At 43.2% G+C, this 18,203-nt stretch overlaps 1 protein-coding gene across 2 annotated transcripts in view; it reads left to right on the forward strand.

Moving 5' to 3' along the window:
- The window catches only part of LOC133107762 (rho GTPase-activating protein 42-like), a 79,466-nt gene extending 62,289 nt beyond the window's left edge, over positions 1–17,177 (forward strand). For both annotated transcript variants that reach the window (XM_061216921.1, XM_061216922.1), the window contains 12 exons: positions 355–417; positions 1,885–1,959; positions 2,856–2,937; positions 3,161–3,219; positions 4,839–4,944; positions 6,408–6,567; positions 7,439–7,601; positions 10,917–11,312; positions 11,858–12,011; positions 14,348–14,407; positions 14,824–14,903; positions 16,388–17,177. In XM_061216921.1, coding sequence (XP_061072905.1) covers positions 355–417; positions 1,885–1,959; positions 2,856–2,937; positions 3,161–3,219; positions 4,839–4,944; positions 6,408–6,567; positions 7,439–7,601; positions 10,917–11,312; positions 11,858–12,011; positions 14,348–14,407; positions 14,824–14,903; positions 16,388–16,482 — 1,493 coding nt within the window. In that variant the 3' untranslated portion in view covers positions 16,483–17,177. The remainder of the gene's footprint in view (positions 1–354; positions 418–1,884; positions 1,960–2,855; positions 2,938–3,160; positions 3,220–4,838; positions 4,945–6,407; positions 6,568–7,438; positions 7,602–10,916; positions 11,313–11,857; positions 12,012–14,347; positions 14,408–14,823; positions 14,904–16,387) is intronic.
- The last annotated feature ends 1,026 nt before the right edge of the window (positions 17,178–18,203 follow it).

Genomic DNA, 18,203 nt, shown 5'->3' on the forward strand with positions numbered 1-18,203 from the left:
AAAAATGTGACCACGTCCCCCCCATAGGCCATGGAACATGGTCAAAACACAATTTAGATATCTAATCGCCTGAAATCATGATGACAAATCAACACTATCAGTACTAATGGTGGTAATAATTAGTTGGGATCAAGGTTACTCTGTTCTTTCATTCATGTTTGCCCATGACCAGAAGGGAGTGGAGTGTCCCACTAGATTACAGGACAGATTAGCGTCCAGTTTTTCTGTGACCTCACTCAGGCACTCAGCCTCCGCAGGGGCCTGGAGACAGAGCCCCGGTGCTGTAATGTGGCCCTTGTGGGGCCCGGAGAGTAATAGCGCTGACCCCACCCTGTGCCCTCTCGTCCCTCACAGCCTTCCTGAACGAGGCTGGCTTCCATTTTGTGAAGAAGTGTATCGACCTGGTGGAGAACCGGGGTGAGTGCTATATCATCGCTCCTGCGCTAAAAATTACTGCCCGGCTGCAGCTCTAAACCCTGGCTTTGGGATGTGCCCAGAACCACGGTCTGATTTACCCTGGATTTACCCTGGATTTACTCCGGACTGACTCTGGAATGGTCTTCCTGGGGGTATTAAGCTGGCAAACCCAGTAGCATCTTTTAAATCACGCTGAAAAACTTATTTCTATGGACTTGCTTTTAACCAGTGAAACCCTGGCCTGTGTGCGTCTGCTACTAGTGTGTTTTTTGTCTGCTTTATTTCATTATTCTTAGTATTATTTTTTTTGTATATATTTTTTAATCTGAAAGAGTTGTGCAAATAAATTTATTGTTTTTGTTACAGCACCATTTTTGTTATGGCAGTTTGTTTCAAGTTACTGTTTGCTTGACAATGACATTTTCTGACCCCATTAGCAAATGAGATGTGTCAAACTGTCTCACTTCATTGACAGTATTTTTCTGTTTTATCTTATTGAACAAAAAAATCCACGCTCAGGCTGTGATTACAGTGTGTGTGATCCTGTGATGTCACTGTGTGATTGCAGTGTGAGATCGTGTGATGTCACTGTGTGATTGCATTGTGAGTTCCTGTGATGTCACTGTGTGATTGCAGTGTGAGTTCCTGTGATGTCACTGTGTGATTGCAGTGTGAGTTCTTGTGATGTCACTGTGTGATTGCAGTGTGAGATCCTGTGATGTCACTGTGTGATTGCAGTGTGAGATCGTGTGACGTCGCAGTGTGAGATCGTGTGATGTCACTGTGTGATTGCAGTGTGAGTTCCTATGATGTCACTGTGTGATTGCAGTGTGAGATCCTGTGATGTCACTGTGTGATTGCAGTGTGAGATCCTGTGATGTCACTGTGTGATTGCAGTGTGAGTTCCTGTGATGTCACTGTGTGATTGCAGTGTGAGATCTTGTGATGTCACTGTGTGATTGCAGTGTGAGATCATGTGATGTCACTGTGTGATTGCATTGTGAGTTCCTGTGATGTCACTGTGTGATTGCAGTGTGAGGTCCTGTGATGTCACTGTGTGATTGCAGTGTGAGTTCCTGTGATGTCACTGTGTGATTGCAGTGAGATCATGTGATGTCACTGTGTGAATGCAGTGTGAGATTATGTGATGTCACTGTGTGATTGCAGTGTGAGATCCTGTGATGTCACTGTGTGATTGCAGTGTGAGATCATGTGATGTCACTGTGTGATTGCAGTGTGAGATCATGTGATGTCACTGTGTGATTGCAGTGTGAGATCATGTGACGTCACTGTGATTGCAGTGTGATATCCTGTGATGTCACTGTGTGATTGCAGTGTGAGATCCTGTGACGTCACTGTGATTGCAGTGTGAGATCATGTGATGTCACTGTGTGATTGCAGTGTGAGATCCTGTGACGTCACTGTGATTGCAGTGTGATATCCTGTGATGTCACTGTGTTTGTACAGGTATTAACACCATGGGCCTGTACAGAATCGGAGGGGTGAATTCCAAAGTGCAGAAGCTCATGACTGCTGTGTTTGGTAAGGCTGCCAGGACTCTAATAACGCGTATTAGCCTGTTGGGGCAGATCGGATACCTCAGAGGGCTGTGACCAAAAACACAGTACAGTCATGTGTCTGTTGTCAATTGACTTTTATTTCTGCTAAAGATCTAAATCAAGAACTTAGAACAAACATTTTTTTTAGTGTCATGAATGTGTTGACATTTGATAGGATTTTGATATTGTACAGTCTGAGTACTTTTAAGGTGACTGCCATTTTGATCTTCAAAGAGCCGCTCTTCATTTCAGGATGTGAAGCTTTGAAGCTCAATATCTCAGAACTACTCAGAAAGCAGACAGAACCTTATAACGACGCGGTCACGAAATATGTTAATTGGTTAATACATTTTGCAGGGTAGCCTGGGGTGAACTTTTAGACAGGACCGCAGCCAGGGAGAGAGGCTTCAGGGTTGAAAACCCACATATTAAGTACAGCCCCCACACCCCGATCCCCACTCAACAAATCACCTGCACATCCAGGCAACAGTTTATCGTCATCAGACTTGGGTCAAATACGTAATTGTTTTGCAGTCAAATACTTTTCAATTGATTTTGCCTGGTGCAATTGACCCAACCCAAGAGCTTTGCACCAGAAGGTGCGGTTTGTAGTTCATAGGTTCCAATACACCATTAAAAAGCTCATTAAATCTTTGTAAAGTATTTGAATCAAAAACAGTTATGTATTTGACCCAGGTCTGGTCGTCATGACAACTGCGTTTTGCGGCGGGGGTCTAAAACCCACCGCTTCAGACAGAGACGGTGGCTGGCATTGGAGTAGATTCACAAGCAGAGCGTGTCGGTGTGTCCCAGTTAACGTGCTGCTGAATGTGACGTGCTTCTCGCGTAACGAGCTCTGCTGTGAAATGTCACCTGCAGCCAAATCGTCGCCTGACATGGACCTGGACTCCGAAATCTGGGACAACAAAACCATCACCAGCGGGCTGAAGAATTACCTCAGGTCAGCGCGCCCCCGAATCCCGCGCTCGGCTCATTACGAGACGGAGACGCACTGGAAGGGCAGTGCGCCCCTGTCATCCGGTCACGATGGTGACTCACAGGACCGGACGCGAGGCCCATTAAATCAAAAGGCCCTAATGTGGAAGAGTAGCAGCGAAAATGCCTCTCTCCTCTGACGCCGGTTTAATTTATTCTTTTCTCTCCGTGTTTCTCGTTCCCTCCAGATGTCTCTCAGAGCCCCTCATGACCTACAGGCTGCACAAAGACTTCATCGACGCCGTCAGTAAGTCGTAAAACATCTCGCGGAGAAGCCGCACGGCTGGCGTCTCTCAGAAGGGGTTCTGTTTCAGACTGTCCTGACCTTCCCCTGGAAGCACGGCGCACGCTCTGGCCTTTTCCCTCTTTTCAGCATTTTATGATTCACGATATTTAACACAGGCCGGCTTAACATGAGTTTCAAATGAACAGGTTTGTACACCTAATTGAGAGAGTCTGTGAGGATCATTCCAAGAGTTATTAAGATGTTATTTGTTATTTATTTAGATGTTAGAGTTTATTAAGATGTTTTTTGTTATTTAATTATTATTTAAGTGTTTATTTGTTTCTTTCTCCTTGATTCAGGCCAAGAAAACTACACTGTCTACTAAGTGTACTAAAGAAAATTACACTAAAGTTACTTTTAAGTTATTTGTATTTATTATTTTGGAATATTTCTATACATCTGATCATGGGTACCCAAAGCTTTATTAAACATGTAGTCATGCCAAAAAAAAAGACATTTTCTGTATAAAAATCATCTTCAGTATGAATGCAGGTTAGGGAAATGGGTTTGCAACTCCAGTATCCTCGGTTTGGTGTTCAGAAATATCCAGCAGGATTAATGGCTTGTGCAGAATGTAAGCTGTCTGGATAAGTGCGTCAGCTAAATGCAAAAAAGAAGTTACTGACTGGCAGCATTATCTCCAGAGTCAGGATGACCTGAGCATTTCCTTTAGAAACGGAGCAGGCTCGGGCTGGATTTCAGCTCTCTTCCTGAAGAGAAATGGCATTAGGCACAACCCTGCTGGAGCCCGACCTTCCTTTCAGGAAATACACATCACTGAAGAACATCTCCTTTGATAAAGACGTTACCCCATACTGCACAGATTCTACTTTCACCCTCCTGCCATGGGGAGTAGTTTATCTGATACATATATCGTCCATAAGAAAAGAATAGTAAGCATGCATGATATAAACTTTAATTATACTTCAAGCATTCTTAAGTATACAATAGTATACATCAGGTATACTTCAGCATACTATTTTTTTTCACATGGGCTGAGTAAAATATATTTTTCAAATACTCTGGATAGCATTAGTGTTAATTTACAGTTTCAACAATCAGCAGATACAATTATCACGAGCTGCTTACACACCTTATGTACTTTGTACACTCAGTCTCAACAGGTATTTTAATCTTATATTTAGACTTAAAATCATTCTTCTTTTACTTTTTTGTAAAACAAAAATATTGGCAATGAAGAGAGACAGTTTAACTCATTCAAAGATTTTCCAACTGGGGTTAGAAATTTTACTTTTTACTTTTCAAGTAAAAACATTCATATTTCCTTCTTGAGAGAAAAATCAGCTTTTAAGTCAGTTTATTCAATGAGCTGCAGTTTGCGTCCGTTTGTGTACCAACCACCTCTATTTGGGGCAGCCTGTAGCCTAGTGGCTCAGGTACATGAGTGGGACCTGAAAAGTCGGTGGTTCAAGCCCTGGTGTAGCCACAATACGATCCGTACAGCTGTTGGGCACTTGAGCAAGGCCCTTAACCCCTACATTGTTCCCTGCTTAGTCTAATCAACTGTAAGTCGCTTTGGATAAAAGCAAAATAAGTGTAATGTAATGTTTACCCCTCAGAGTCTGATGATCAGAACCAGCGGGTGTGTTCTGTACACGCTCTGGTCCACAGGCTTCCTGAGAAGAACAGAGAGATGCTGGAGATTCTGATCAGACACCTGGTCAGGTACATCCTCCTCCGTACCGCTGTCCCGTGCTCACCTAGCAACAGGCGCCACTTACAAATATTCTATTTAAGTTGCCATGGGAAACAGCCACTGTCATATCTCCTTTAGTACATGCCTAGCTCATTTTAGTTAAAGTTACACTAGGTAAGATTTTTTTTGTGAAAATATTGTTGCAAAACCATTGTAAATCCCTTCCTATCATTGAAAAATGCTCACTGACTTGTTGATTCACCTCTACCTGTCTTTACAGTCCTTCAATTCGGGTTTCAAAATACGCAATTGATGGGCCAGTACTCTTAACAAAACATCGTAACATCGTATAGCTGTATAATAATTAAAGCTCCTTGGTTGAAAATTGGTTCTAATTGCCACAGCCAATGGCGTTTCAACTTCAGCGCATTCTCAGAGAAGGGGTGGGATAAACAGTGTTGTGGTTTGAGCTAATTTGTTGCTGCAATTCCTCTCCTGACAGTTATAAGTCTGAAATTACCTATTGTACCTTTAACACCAGAATAGCTTGTATGGCATTCATCCCATATGTTGCATTTAGTGTGGAGGCCTCGTCTGTTTATACACAATAGAGGCGTGTGTCAGAGATCAGTAGTGTTCAAACAACAAGACTTATATTTATTTACTGCTGGAAATGATCCGCAGACAGTCATCATCCCGTCACTGACCTGAGGAAGACGGATTGACACGGATTTCTTTCTTTACTACAGTCTTTCACAAACAGTGTCCGCACTGTCTGTTCCTTATGGAATGTATCATGTATATGTATGCGTGTTCAGTAGAACCACATCACATTTCTGACAGATATCCAGGCTACTAAAACATGAATAAACTCTTGACATTTTTAAATGTCATCCGTGTACACTTTCTCTTGGCAGCGGTGGTGATGCCCCTTTGATATAAAGCGCTCTTATTTGACAAGGTGACAAGCAGGACAGGCTGAAATGCATCACTGAACGCTTTAGACGCTGCTATGTTTTATAAATATCCCTGTAGAGCTCTGGGAGTCTTCAACGAGTTCTATGATACCAGAATCTAGAATCATATGAAGACCAGGCTTAATATGGTGCTAGATTCTGTCGGTTTTTAGTGGTATGAAAATGCAGAGCCTTTTTGGCCTAAATGCGCTGTTCTCATCATTTAGTTTAGTTTTGCTTTGTTGTACACTGTAGTTGTAGGAAAATCCAGAGAATTATTGGCCTGAATGGCCTGTTCTCATCATTCTATTATGTTCTGTTGTGTTGTGTTATCTTAAGAATGAAGCATTTAGTAAGTATTTTGAAAAAACTAATATACCTGCATATTTCATAAAATAAATATCAAAATGTAAAGCAAAATGATAACTACCAACAAAAACAGCAAGCTTCCTGGTTCAAATACCGGACGTTTTCATATTTGCTGGATTGCGCGCCCAGGTTAAATGATCGTTATCGGGGTCCTTCTCCTCTGGCAGGGTGTCCACGCACAGCCAGTCGAACATGATGAGCGTGGCCAACCTGGGCGTGATCTTTGGGCCCACGCTGATGAGGTCACAGGAGGAGACGGTGGCGGCCATGATGAACATCAAGTTCCAGAACGTGGTGGTGGAGATCATGATGGAGAACTTCGAGAAGGCGAGTGGGGGCCGAGCGGATGGTCCTTCTGGTGGGAACCTTGTTGAGAGAGATAGACCGATCAGATACAGCTGCTGGACAGCAGAGTGAAATACGTAATCGTTTTGGATTTAAATACTTTTCTGCGCTTGATTAATTTGTCTGGTGCCATTGAGCCAACCCAATGAGTCATGGAGTCCCACCGTATGGTTTCGGTTAAGGTACTCTTCTAGTTCAAGAAATATAACTTATGAATATGAATTCAATAACTAATGAATATGAATAATAAAAAAAAACTCATTCTACAGCCTCTGGAGGTTGTTAGTAAATGTAAATTAGGAAGCATTTTTTAGAAGGTTTCTTTTCCTTTAATGAAGCAGAGGCCCGGAGGGGCAGGGTCTGCCTCTTTAGGATGTCAGCGGGGTCTCTCAGTCCTCCTGCTTTACTCCTGCAGAGTGTGTGGAGGCTCACACCGAGAGAGAGGGAGAGGGAGAGGGGGGGGGGGGGCAGAGTGAGAACAGGAGAGAGAGAGAGAGAGAGAGTGAGAGAGAGAGTGGGGGGTCAGAGAGAGAGGCAGCAGAGCCAGGGAGAGGGGGTGCAGAGAGAAATGGGAGTGAGAGAATGAGAGGGGGAGAGGGAAAGAGAGAAAGATAGAGGGAGAGAGTGAAAGGGCAAGATAAAGAGAGAAAGGGAGAGAGAAAGAGTAAGGGAAAGAGTGAAAGGGAGGAAGAAAGAGTGGGAGAGGGAAAGGGTGAGGACAGAGAGAGGGGGAGAGAGTGAAAGGGAGAAAGAGAGGGAAAGGAAGAGCGAAAGAGGGGACAGACAGAAACAGAGAGAGAGTGTGTGCAGGTGGGCTTGTACAGCGGCCTCACTCTCTCTCTTTACCTCGCAGATTTTCCAGCAGGCCCCGGACCCCAACGCCCCCGCCCCGCCCCCCCTCTCTCAGCCCCAGCCTCATGGCAGTTCCCGCAAGAGCAGGGCCGCCCGCTTGTCCACGGGCCCCAGGAAGTCCCGGGGCCTCTACAGCCCGGCCCTGTGCCTGGCTGACCGAGACAGTGAGTATTCTACCATTCAAATACCACTCAAACACCACTCATATTCTACCACTCAAATACCACTCAAACACCACTCATATCTACCACTCAAACACCACTCATATCTACCACTCAAATACCACTCATATTCTACCACTCAAATACCACTCAAACACCACTCATATTCTGCCACTCAAATACCACTCAAACACCACTCATATTCTGCCACTCAAATACCACTCAAACACCACTCATATCTACCACTCAAACACCACTCATATTCTACCACTCAAATACCACTCAAACACCACTCATAGCTACCACTCAAACACCACTCATATTCTGCCACTCAAATACCACTCATATTCTGCCACTCAAATACCACTCATATTCTACCACTCAAATACCACTCAAACACCACTCATATCTACCACTCAAACACCACTCATATTCTACCACTCAAATACCACTCAAACACCACTCATATCTACCACTCAAACACCACTCATATCTACCACTCAAACACCACTCATATCTACCACTCAAACACCACTCATATTCTGCCACTCAAATACCACTCAAACACCACTCATATCTACCACTCAAACACCACTCATATTCTACCACTCAAATACCACTCAAACACCACTCATATCTACCACTCAAACACCACTCATATTCTACCACTCAAACACCACTCATATCTACCACTCAAACACCACTCATATCTACCACTCAAACACCACTCATATTCTACCAGTCAAATACCACTCATATTCTACCAATCAAATACCACTCAAACACCACTCATATTCTGCCACTCAAATACCACTCAAACACCACTCATATCTACCACTCAAACACCACTCATATTCTGCCACTCAAACACCACTCATATTCTACCAATCAAATACCACTCAAACACCACTCATATCTACCACTCAAACACCACTCATATTCTACCAATCAAATACCACTCAAACACCACTCATATCTACCACTCAAACACCACTCATATTCTACCAATCAAATATCACTCATATTCTACCAATCAAATACCACTCAAACACCACTCATTCTACCAGTCTACCACTCAAGCACTACTCATATCAAGCACCTGAGCCACTCATTTTAACCTTGTAGATTATTCTGATGAGACAAACAAATAAAAATAAAACACATCTATTAAGTGACAATGCTAGGTTTGATGATGCACATACATAAGTTAACGTACTGATTCTGCTATATATACCAGACCTTTATTTGTGGTGAAAAGAGCACAAATGCTGAAAAGTTCAAGTATGAACCCTACAGCCTAGCTCTTACCTAATAACCTGCAGTATGTCAAGATAGCACTTTCCCCAAACACTCTGCTTTAATTGCACTGCATGGGGTGTAAATTTGGACAGGCAGGTTTTTGGAGTGGCTTTCTGAGGAACCCTGTGTTCTCTCAGAGTCAGGGAGGAGAATGGCACAACAGCATTCATAATACAAACCAGATGGCAAGTTCCTGTGTTCCTTCTGCCCTCGGTGGAAAGTTCTGGAAGGTTCTGGTCAGAAACAGGAGTTCCTTGTGTTGCTACAATAGGTGCAGATGTTCAGCCTTCAACCTCACTCAGTTCATGGATATTCATAATGAGCCAGCAAATTAGAGAGCTTTAATTCAACAGGAGTAAATTAACTGTGATGGTCAGGAGAGTAGAACAGACCATCTGGTTAGTATGGCATACATGATCTGTGGCGATGCCCAGAGTCACTGTTCTTCCAAGTAGTCGTACAAGCCAGATTCTCTCTTTACCAGTCTGCCATTCTCAACATACTACGTACAAAACAATGTAGAAATACTATGTTTGGTTTTGTATGTATTGATTAGACGCATTTTTGAAGTGTTCATGGCTGTTGCTGTTGTGTGTTGACTGTGCACATGCAAAAATGTGCGTCAATATATATATATCAGCAATGAAAGAGCAGAGGCCTGTTGTGGACTGCAGTTAGCATATGCGTCAACAGCTGAATAACTGTGGTGAAATGTGATATTTTTCCAGAGTAGATTAGCACACTTTGTTCAGACAACAGTTGAGGGACTGGCCAACCCTGTTCCTGGAGATCTATTCAATTCAATTTTTTTCAATTTTATTTGTATTGTGCTTTTTACAATGCAAGATTGTCACAAAGCAGCTTTACAGGGAGCCTAGGCCTGAGACCCCCTCAGAGTAAGCCTAGGGCAACAGTGGCAAGGACAAACTCCCCCTATCTGCTTCTAGCCGGCATGGGGCGAACGGTGTTAAGAGTAGTTTTATATGTAATATATTAATACATTACATTAAATTCATAAATTAAATCGTTCATTATACAAATAATACATTATGCAAATAATAGTTATGCAGATGATTAGATGACTATCTGGGAAGGTCCGTTCTTGGCACTGGGAGGGCAGAAGTGGCAGGTTAGCTGAAGCCGGGGTCAGGTTGTGTTGCTTGAGCTACAGCTCCAAGCCGGAGCCCAAATTTCAGTGGGTAAATAGTTCCGCAGGAGAGGGGCTTGATAGGAAAAGGCTCTATTGCCTACAGTACCTCTACCCACTCTCAGAACGATGAGGAGTCCTGCATTTTGGGAGTGAATAGTTTGTGGAGGAATGTAGGGGTGGAGGAAGTCCTTAAGATAGGGAGGGGCAAGCCCATTTAAGGCCTTAAATGTGAGGAGGAGTACTTTGAAATCAATGCCAAATTTAATAGGTAGCCAATGGATCTACCATCCTGTATGTTTTCACTCCAGCCCAAACAAAGCACATCTGATTCAACAGCTGGAGATCTCATTGAGACGCATACTGTATTAGTAGAATTAGGACTGAAGTGAAAAGGACTGTAGATCTCCAGGAACACAGTTTGGCAGCCCTGTCTTACAGCCACCAGTGAACAGCCCTGGTAGTGCTTTTGCACACGGACGGCATTTTGAAATTTATAGTGTGTGGCACAGACTGGCTCTTATCCATTAATCATTTTTCATCCAGGCTGTGGTTTTATTGCCCTAGTTTGATGAGCTGCACCACCAATGACTGTCTCCCCCTCCCTTCCCCCTTTCATTCCATTCCATTACATTACATCACATTACAGGCATTTGGCATACGCTCTTATCCAGAGTGACATCCAACAAAGTGCGTACCCATAACCAGGGACAAGTGCACTGAAAGCCCTAGAGGGAAGTACAGTTCCAAGTGCTAAGAATGACCACGTAGAAGAACAATTTGGGCCTTGTAGATTATTCTGACGAGACAAACTAATGAAAATAGCAATAAAGCATCTTGGCGATCGTAACGCTCTCCATGACCCCCCCCAGGCGACACGTTCAGCAGCAGCCTGACGAGCACCCCCATGGGCAGCATCGAGTCCCTCTCCTCCCACTCCTCTGAGCAGAACAGCTCGTCCATGACCGGGTCCCAGTCCCAGGTTCTGGGCCAGCCCACAGGCAGCCCGTGCTGGACCCCCTCCCAGACCTCCTCCAACGGCACCGGGACCTCCCCGGGGGGGGCCACCAGTCTGCCCGCCACCACCAGCCCCGACTCCAGCTCCAGAGACGACGTGGCCAGCCCAGACGGCCAATCAGACGACTCCCAGAGCCTGTCCTCCTCCCAGCCCGGCCCCAAGAAGTGCAAGCGCAGCCTGCCTGACCTGGAGCTGAGGGAATTCAAGCTCCCAATCGCTCCCTCCATCAAATCTCTGCAGATCTCTGAAGGTGAGTCCGTTCAGTTTAACTCAGGGCTGCCCAACCCAGTTCCTGGATATATACCATCCTGTAGGGTTTCACTCCAGCCCTAACAAAGCATACCTCATTCAACAGCTAGAGCAGGGCTGCCCAACCCTGTTCCTAGAGATCTACCATCCTGTAGGTTTTTCACTCCGTTTCTAACTAAGCACACCTCATTCAACAGCTAGGGATCTCATTGAGCTGTTGATTAGTAGAATCTGGTTTGTCAAATTAGGGTTGATGTGAAAACCTTCAGCATGGTAGATCTCCAGGAACGGGGTTGGGCGGCCCTGCTCTAGCTGTTGAATAAGCCCTGCTCTAGCTGTTCGAATGAGGTTTAAGTAGAATGTCTGCAGTGCGGACTAATATCTTTATCTGAGAACATGCTCTTCGGTCATTTGCAAACCGCGTTGGCCACGTGTTCTTAATTTGTCTTGACTTCACTTTTATTGTGGGTGTGATCCCTCTGTCTGGAATGGTAAGACAGCAATGGAGCATGGGAACTGTAGTTGTTTGACTGTGATTGACTACAGGCCTGAGCAGCCAGAGGGGCTCTGTGCAGAGCCTGGTGTCCCTGATCCAGGGGGATGGAAAGACCCCAGCCCACCCAGACCTCCCACCCAAACTGGCCCACCGACGCAGACCTGAAGGATCAGCCACTAATGGCTACCAGTGGCCTGGATCAGTGTAAGTGCACCAGAACTTTAACTAAAACACTTAAACCCTGCAAGATATGAGATCTAAACTATGTGCTTCCAAAACACTTCAACCCAGAAAGATCTGAGATCACAAATATGTGCATCCGAGTCTGATTAACAAGGATCTTACTGAGTGACGTAAAACCAAAAATTAAAAATCCACATGCAATTAGCTGTGATACCCATGTCTTTCTGTGACTCAGGAGAGTGTTTTTTATCCTCTCTGTGAGCTCAGAGGTAAAGTGTGTTTTCGAAGAAAGCCATTAAACCAGGACACAGTTATTTAAACGCAGCTGTGTGGAAATCCGCCGTCTGCGAGCCCGGATGCTGGATCTGTGTCAGCACTCAGCACGGGCATGCCAGTGGAGATTTATTACGCTAGGAGGGGAGCTGTGATTGGTTTCCTTCTCTTGATGAGGTCGCCATGACCCGGACTGCTACTCTGTTGGCACTGCTCTGGGGATAGATGTGTTTCTGTTACTCTCACTATGGGGGGAGGGGGCGGGGGGGTCATGGCTGGTCACACGTTCACAGTGTTAGGATCTGTCTCGGGGGGCGGGGTAGTCGGTCAAACCACTCCAGCGCTTGGTCTGTAACTCTCATGTTTGAATTCAATGCAGGTGGTATTTTTAATACATTTTACATTATCATTTATAATAATTTGCCTCACAGCAAGGAGGTCCTGGGTTCGAATCCCCGTCGCCGGGGCCTCTCTGTGCGGAGTTTGCATGTTCTCCCCATGTCTGCGTGGGTTTCCTCCGGGTACTCCGGTTTCCTCCCACAGTCCAAAGACATGCAGGATAGGCTGATTGGAGAGTCTAAATTGCCCGTAGGTATGTGTGTGTGAGTGAATGGTGTGTGTGCCCTGTGATGGACTGGCGACCTGTCCAGGGTGTATTCCTGCCTTTCGCCCAATGTATGCTGGGATAGGCTCCAGCACCCCTGCGACCCTGTTCAGGATAAGCGGGTTCAGATAATGGATGGATGGATGGATTTATAATAATTTGTTTTTCAGCTAACCCTTTTCTTCAAAGTGACTTGTTGATTTGACTAAGCAGGGGACAAACACCCCTGGAGCAATGCGGGGTTAAGGGCCTTGCTCAAGGGCCCAATTGCTGTGTGGATCTTATTGTGGCTACATCGGGGCTTGAACCCTAAACCTTCTGGGTCCCAGGCTTGTACCTTAGCCACTAGGTTACAGGCCTGCCCCCCTTTTCTTTCTTTGGCCTGGGTATGGGGTTAGTCAGCAGAAATAACGGAAAATGTTCATGAATCTGATAAAAACACGTCATGCTTGCATTAAGAGACTTGCTAGAGGAAGGTATTGGTATAGGAAGTCCCACAGTGTGTGAGATTTAGTATGAGACTCAATTTCCAATAATTCCACAGTCAAGGAATTTGGTGAATTCTGCCAGAACTGTCTTTTGTGTTTTATATCACAAAAAGCCTACGCCTGGAAGGAAACTGAGCTCAGATCTGAACCTTTGCGTTCCATTGCGTGCCAGAACACACAAACAATCACTCCCTAAGTCTGCTGTGTTTTGACCATTGTCTGCGTTCTGGACTGACCTTGCAACCCATTTTCTTTTCATTTGTTTAAGTAAAGTGAAGCAGCATTCTTACCTGAACTTCCACAAATCCTTTGAGTACATTCTAAATATAGTAATACTGGGCATTGTCTTCGTTACATGAGCACATCCATTCAAATATCCTTTTAACCCTTTGACGTGTAGTTTTCACTGTCAGTTTTCTAGAACTCTGTTTCCAGTAGTTCCAGTAGTGTTACATCAGCCTTTGAATGTTCCGTTATTAACTGTCTACTCACATATATGGCCCTTTAATGGGTTAAAAATAGACTATGCTCATTACAGTTATCTAGCTGATGCTTTTATCCAAAGGGACTTACTGTGTGGATCTTATTGTGGCTACACCGGGGCTTGAACCACCAAGCTTCCAGATCCCAGTCATGCACCCTTGCGATTAGACTACAGGCTGCCCCAAGTTAAGGAACTGATATTTTGAATCACTACTATCTATGTTAATGCACTCATGTCTTGTGCTGTTTGCAACTGAATCGCCTTCACTAACACAGTCTACAGCTAGGCAGTCTGTTCTGAACAGGAACTTAGACCAGCCAAGTGAGGCAAAAGGTGAATAATAATAAAATAATCCTAAAAATGAAATGTCAGCTTTATGGAGTTGTGTAGACCACCATGCAAATTCCACCATGGATATTATGTGCTGAGTTGGTCACCTGTTCCGCGTGATTAAAACCTACTTTCGGCAAATGTAAAAAATTCAGTGGGGGATTTGTTTTTTTTTTAGGGTCGCTGCCAGAGCGATGGTCTTTGAAACCTCTCCAGCCACACAGTCTGCTGTTGGAAGGTAATGAGTTATTTCAAAAGTTTTAATAATTCCTCCTGGTGCAGTATATTCATTGGATTAATATTGGCTTTGTGGCACTGAATAACTGCTTTTTCAACACTTGCAGGGAACAGTTACTGCTTGCTTTTCTCTCCAAAATGCATCGCTCATGAAATGGAGAGCCTGGAAATATAGACCTGTCGTGAAACTTAATTAGTGTGGGTTTTTATGAACGTATCGACCTCACTTGCTCTTTCCGGGAATCAGAGAAATCATCATTCTTACTCTCTTCAAAGTCATAAAAAAGTATACAACGATTTTTTTTATCATTTTCTAAACTTTTTTCAGGTAGGGCGTTTTGACTGGTAAGGGTTCGTTTTTTAATGCTTTTCTGACAGTGACTGTAAACTGACGTGTATGCTCTTCTCTTTCGACAGAGACGCTAAAGCAAAGTACTCCTGCAAGGCAGAACACAGCCATGAACTGAGCTTCCCCCAGGGGGCGCTGTTTACAAATGGTGAGTTACAGAATGTGCACTGCAGACACTGAGCAACCTGAGATTGCACATAGTCCTACAAAACGGGACTTGCCTGGCACCTCTTATGGTACAGCCATATGGAAAAATACCAAAGAGGGGCAGGTATGAGATTATTAGGATGTTAGCAAACATCCTAATAACGTAATGCCCCAGTGATTTTTCAGGGAGTATCAACAGAACACAAGTGAGACTGAATCGGTACATAGGTCCCACACACATTTTATCAGGTGAAATGAAAAGATTTTATCGCCTATTGTACCGTATTTGTAGGAAACAGCCTCCTAGGTCAGGCTAACCTGTTAATGGGAAACCCCACCTCCTGTCTTTACTGTAAACAGACTAGGGCCTGCATTTAGGAAGCATGGCCTTATTGCCCCAATTACTGAATAAAGGCATTTATTACAGCACAATGTGTATCTAAGGGGTTTGTTTTTGCTGTGCTATGTCAATGAGAGTTTCCACATAAACCTACAGTGTTCACACAAGGCTTAGTGTGGGTTAAACTATGTGCTTTTCAGACTTCATTTGGAATGTCAGTAATGTTAGCAACGTGTATGATTCACCTTTATGTTTCCCGCACAGTCAAACCCCAGCCTTTCTTGAGTTTAATTTATAATCATATAAACCCCTTTAATTTCCTTGAGCATGAAATTTGATTACTTTTCCTGGAGTGACCCTACCGTTATAAAAGTTTAATGCGGAATTTTTATGCGGAATGCCATCCAGGTATGTAGATTGTCTTGTACACTGCAGTTATAAAATCAGGAGTTATACGCAAAGATAAGCATTACACATCTATTATAGCAAAACAAAATCAAGTATGTGTTTTATCGTAAAAATTAGGTGTGCAGACTGAAGAAATAGTCTCTCTGGACTGAAGTAGAAAAACGGTTAATCACCAATTTATTGGCGTAACGGGTTGTGTCTACATGAAAACTATTGATTTAGGATTTAAAATTCAATAGATGAGGCTTTATCACAGAGGGTCCAGTGAGTAAGGGTCTTTTGTTACCCTCTGGTCATGGGAGTGCATGTAAAATATGAACACAACACAAGGGTTAAACGTCCTGTCATTTTGTGTGTGGTACACTGGAAGGATCAGTCTTTTTTTATTGTTGTGTGTTTGAATAAATGTTTATGAGTCACTCTCTGAGGCTTGTGGGTTTATGGGTTTACACGAGAGGGCAGCTTGACTTCCTGAACATTGGACTGGCCTCGTTAACATTAATTATCCATGTTACCAAGCGTCCTGGCTCTCTTTTTCTGCGAATAATAACAACGCAAACAGCGTGTGGATTTGAGGTTCAGATTTGAGAGAGCGAGTTTAGGGCCAAATGGCTGTTCAAGCGTTACAGTAAGAGTCTGGCTGACAGCAACCCGTCTGTTGTATTATATGTATTGTTACATAATTTGTCATGTTGTTTAATTCAGAAAATGTAATACCTTCTTTTTTTTACCCGCAGTATATCCGTCAGTGGAACCTGGCTGGCTCCAAGCCACATATGAAGGACGAACAGGTCTAGTCCCTGAGAACTATGTGGAGTTTCGCTGCGAGTAGGAGAAGCGTTGGAGTAAGGACCCTATGTTTCATGGTATCCATGGTAACAATCTCCTTCAGTGGCTCTGACAAAGCCAGCTCCCCATTGGTCCAGCCGTCCCCCTGCCAGCCGATAGGCTGCAGAACCTCTACATTAGAGTACAATGGTTGAATTTACAACCATTGTACTCTAAAGTATTTATAGATTATATATAATTATGTATAATATGAAAAAAATATTTTCTGGACATCATATTAAACCATTTTATACAATATTAGGCAGTAATTCTGTTTCATATGAAACAATGATGTTTGTTTTTTATTTCTATTTACTGACGCACTTACTTATAACAATTTCTAATATGACCTCTGAGTTTCATAAAAACATTTCAGCCAAAGCATTTCAACTGCATTTTAAAAAATATGTTTTTTTTTAATATATACTGTATAGCAGAGTGTCTCTACTTTTGTAAAGATTTTGGTGGACCAAATGAGATAATATGCTTTCTGCTTATGTGTACGAAGTGCTATCATTTTTTGAAGTTTTTTCATCAGTGTTATGGTACCATCCCAGCTAACACAAAATATTCTCAAATTTTTTGTCAATGTTATAACAGCAACATTGTGAGAATGTTAATTTGTGCATGCTGAGATATATTGTAATATTATATTATAGTATTGTAGTGTTATATTAAGTAAAACAATCATACATCCTGGCCTGTGTGATCTCTTATTTCATGTTGTTTATCCCATGTTGTGTATCTGTGTGCTGCATTTGAAATGCCTGCCCTTCTATCACGGGACTCAGGAATAACACATAATTTTTATTTATTGTCTTAATACTGCGTATTGATGTAACTGTGCCAGATTTATCCAAAAGACTGACTTTAGTCTTACTTTTAGTACTGTACTCCCAAAGCAGGTTAATGAAAGGCTTATGGAAGGACACCAGACTGCCCTGGAATCAGAATTGTAAACACTGTGAGAACTACAGTTTTAAATGATAAATAGTGCTTTTATAGAATAGTCTTATAATAATTATAATGTGTTATTCTATCCAAAGAGACTTACAGTTGATTAAACTAAGCAGGGGACAATCCCCCCAGGACCAATGTGGGGTTAAGGGCCTTGCTCAAGGGCCCAACAGCTGTGTGGATCTTATCGTGGCTACACTGGGGCTTGATCCACTGACCTTCCGGGTCCCAGTCATATAACTTAGCCACTAGGCATTAGACATTGTGACCCTGTTTGTGCCTCACCCCAGTTTAGACTTTCTTCTGATATTAAGTGGTTTCCATTGGAGAATCACAGTTCAGTTACTGTTTGGTCATCAAAATCATTCTTTGCTATTTCCTAACACTGGGTGATTTATAACCATGGAATTCCCCTCCATTGTAGTTCAGATAAATTTGTGTGTTTTCTTTCCATTTAATTAATCCCAGGATGGTGAGTCTCGTTATCTATCATGAGTGAGAAACGGTCCAATGAGCCAAGAAAAAAGACACGAATAGGGAAATAGTGTGTTACTGCAATGTAAATTTCTGTAGTCCACTGGTGAACAAGCATGGTCAATGTTGTGGAATTTCAAGTTGGCTTTTTACACAATTATTGTATTTTTATTGTGTGAAATTCAGCTCCACACATTAAAAATACAGAAATAATTAATCAAACAAATCAATCTTTATTAATCTCAATTTCCGCACTTGATAAACAACCATCTCTGATCTGCATCAGGGGAAAAG

The sequence above is a fragment of the Conger conger genome, chromosome 13, assembly GCF_963514075.1.
Source record: "Conger conger chromosome 13, fConCon1.1, whole genome shotgun sequence".
Taxonomy (NCBI): domain Eukaryota; kingdom Metazoa; phylum Chordata; class Actinopteri; order Anguilliformes; family Congridae; genus Conger; species Conger conger.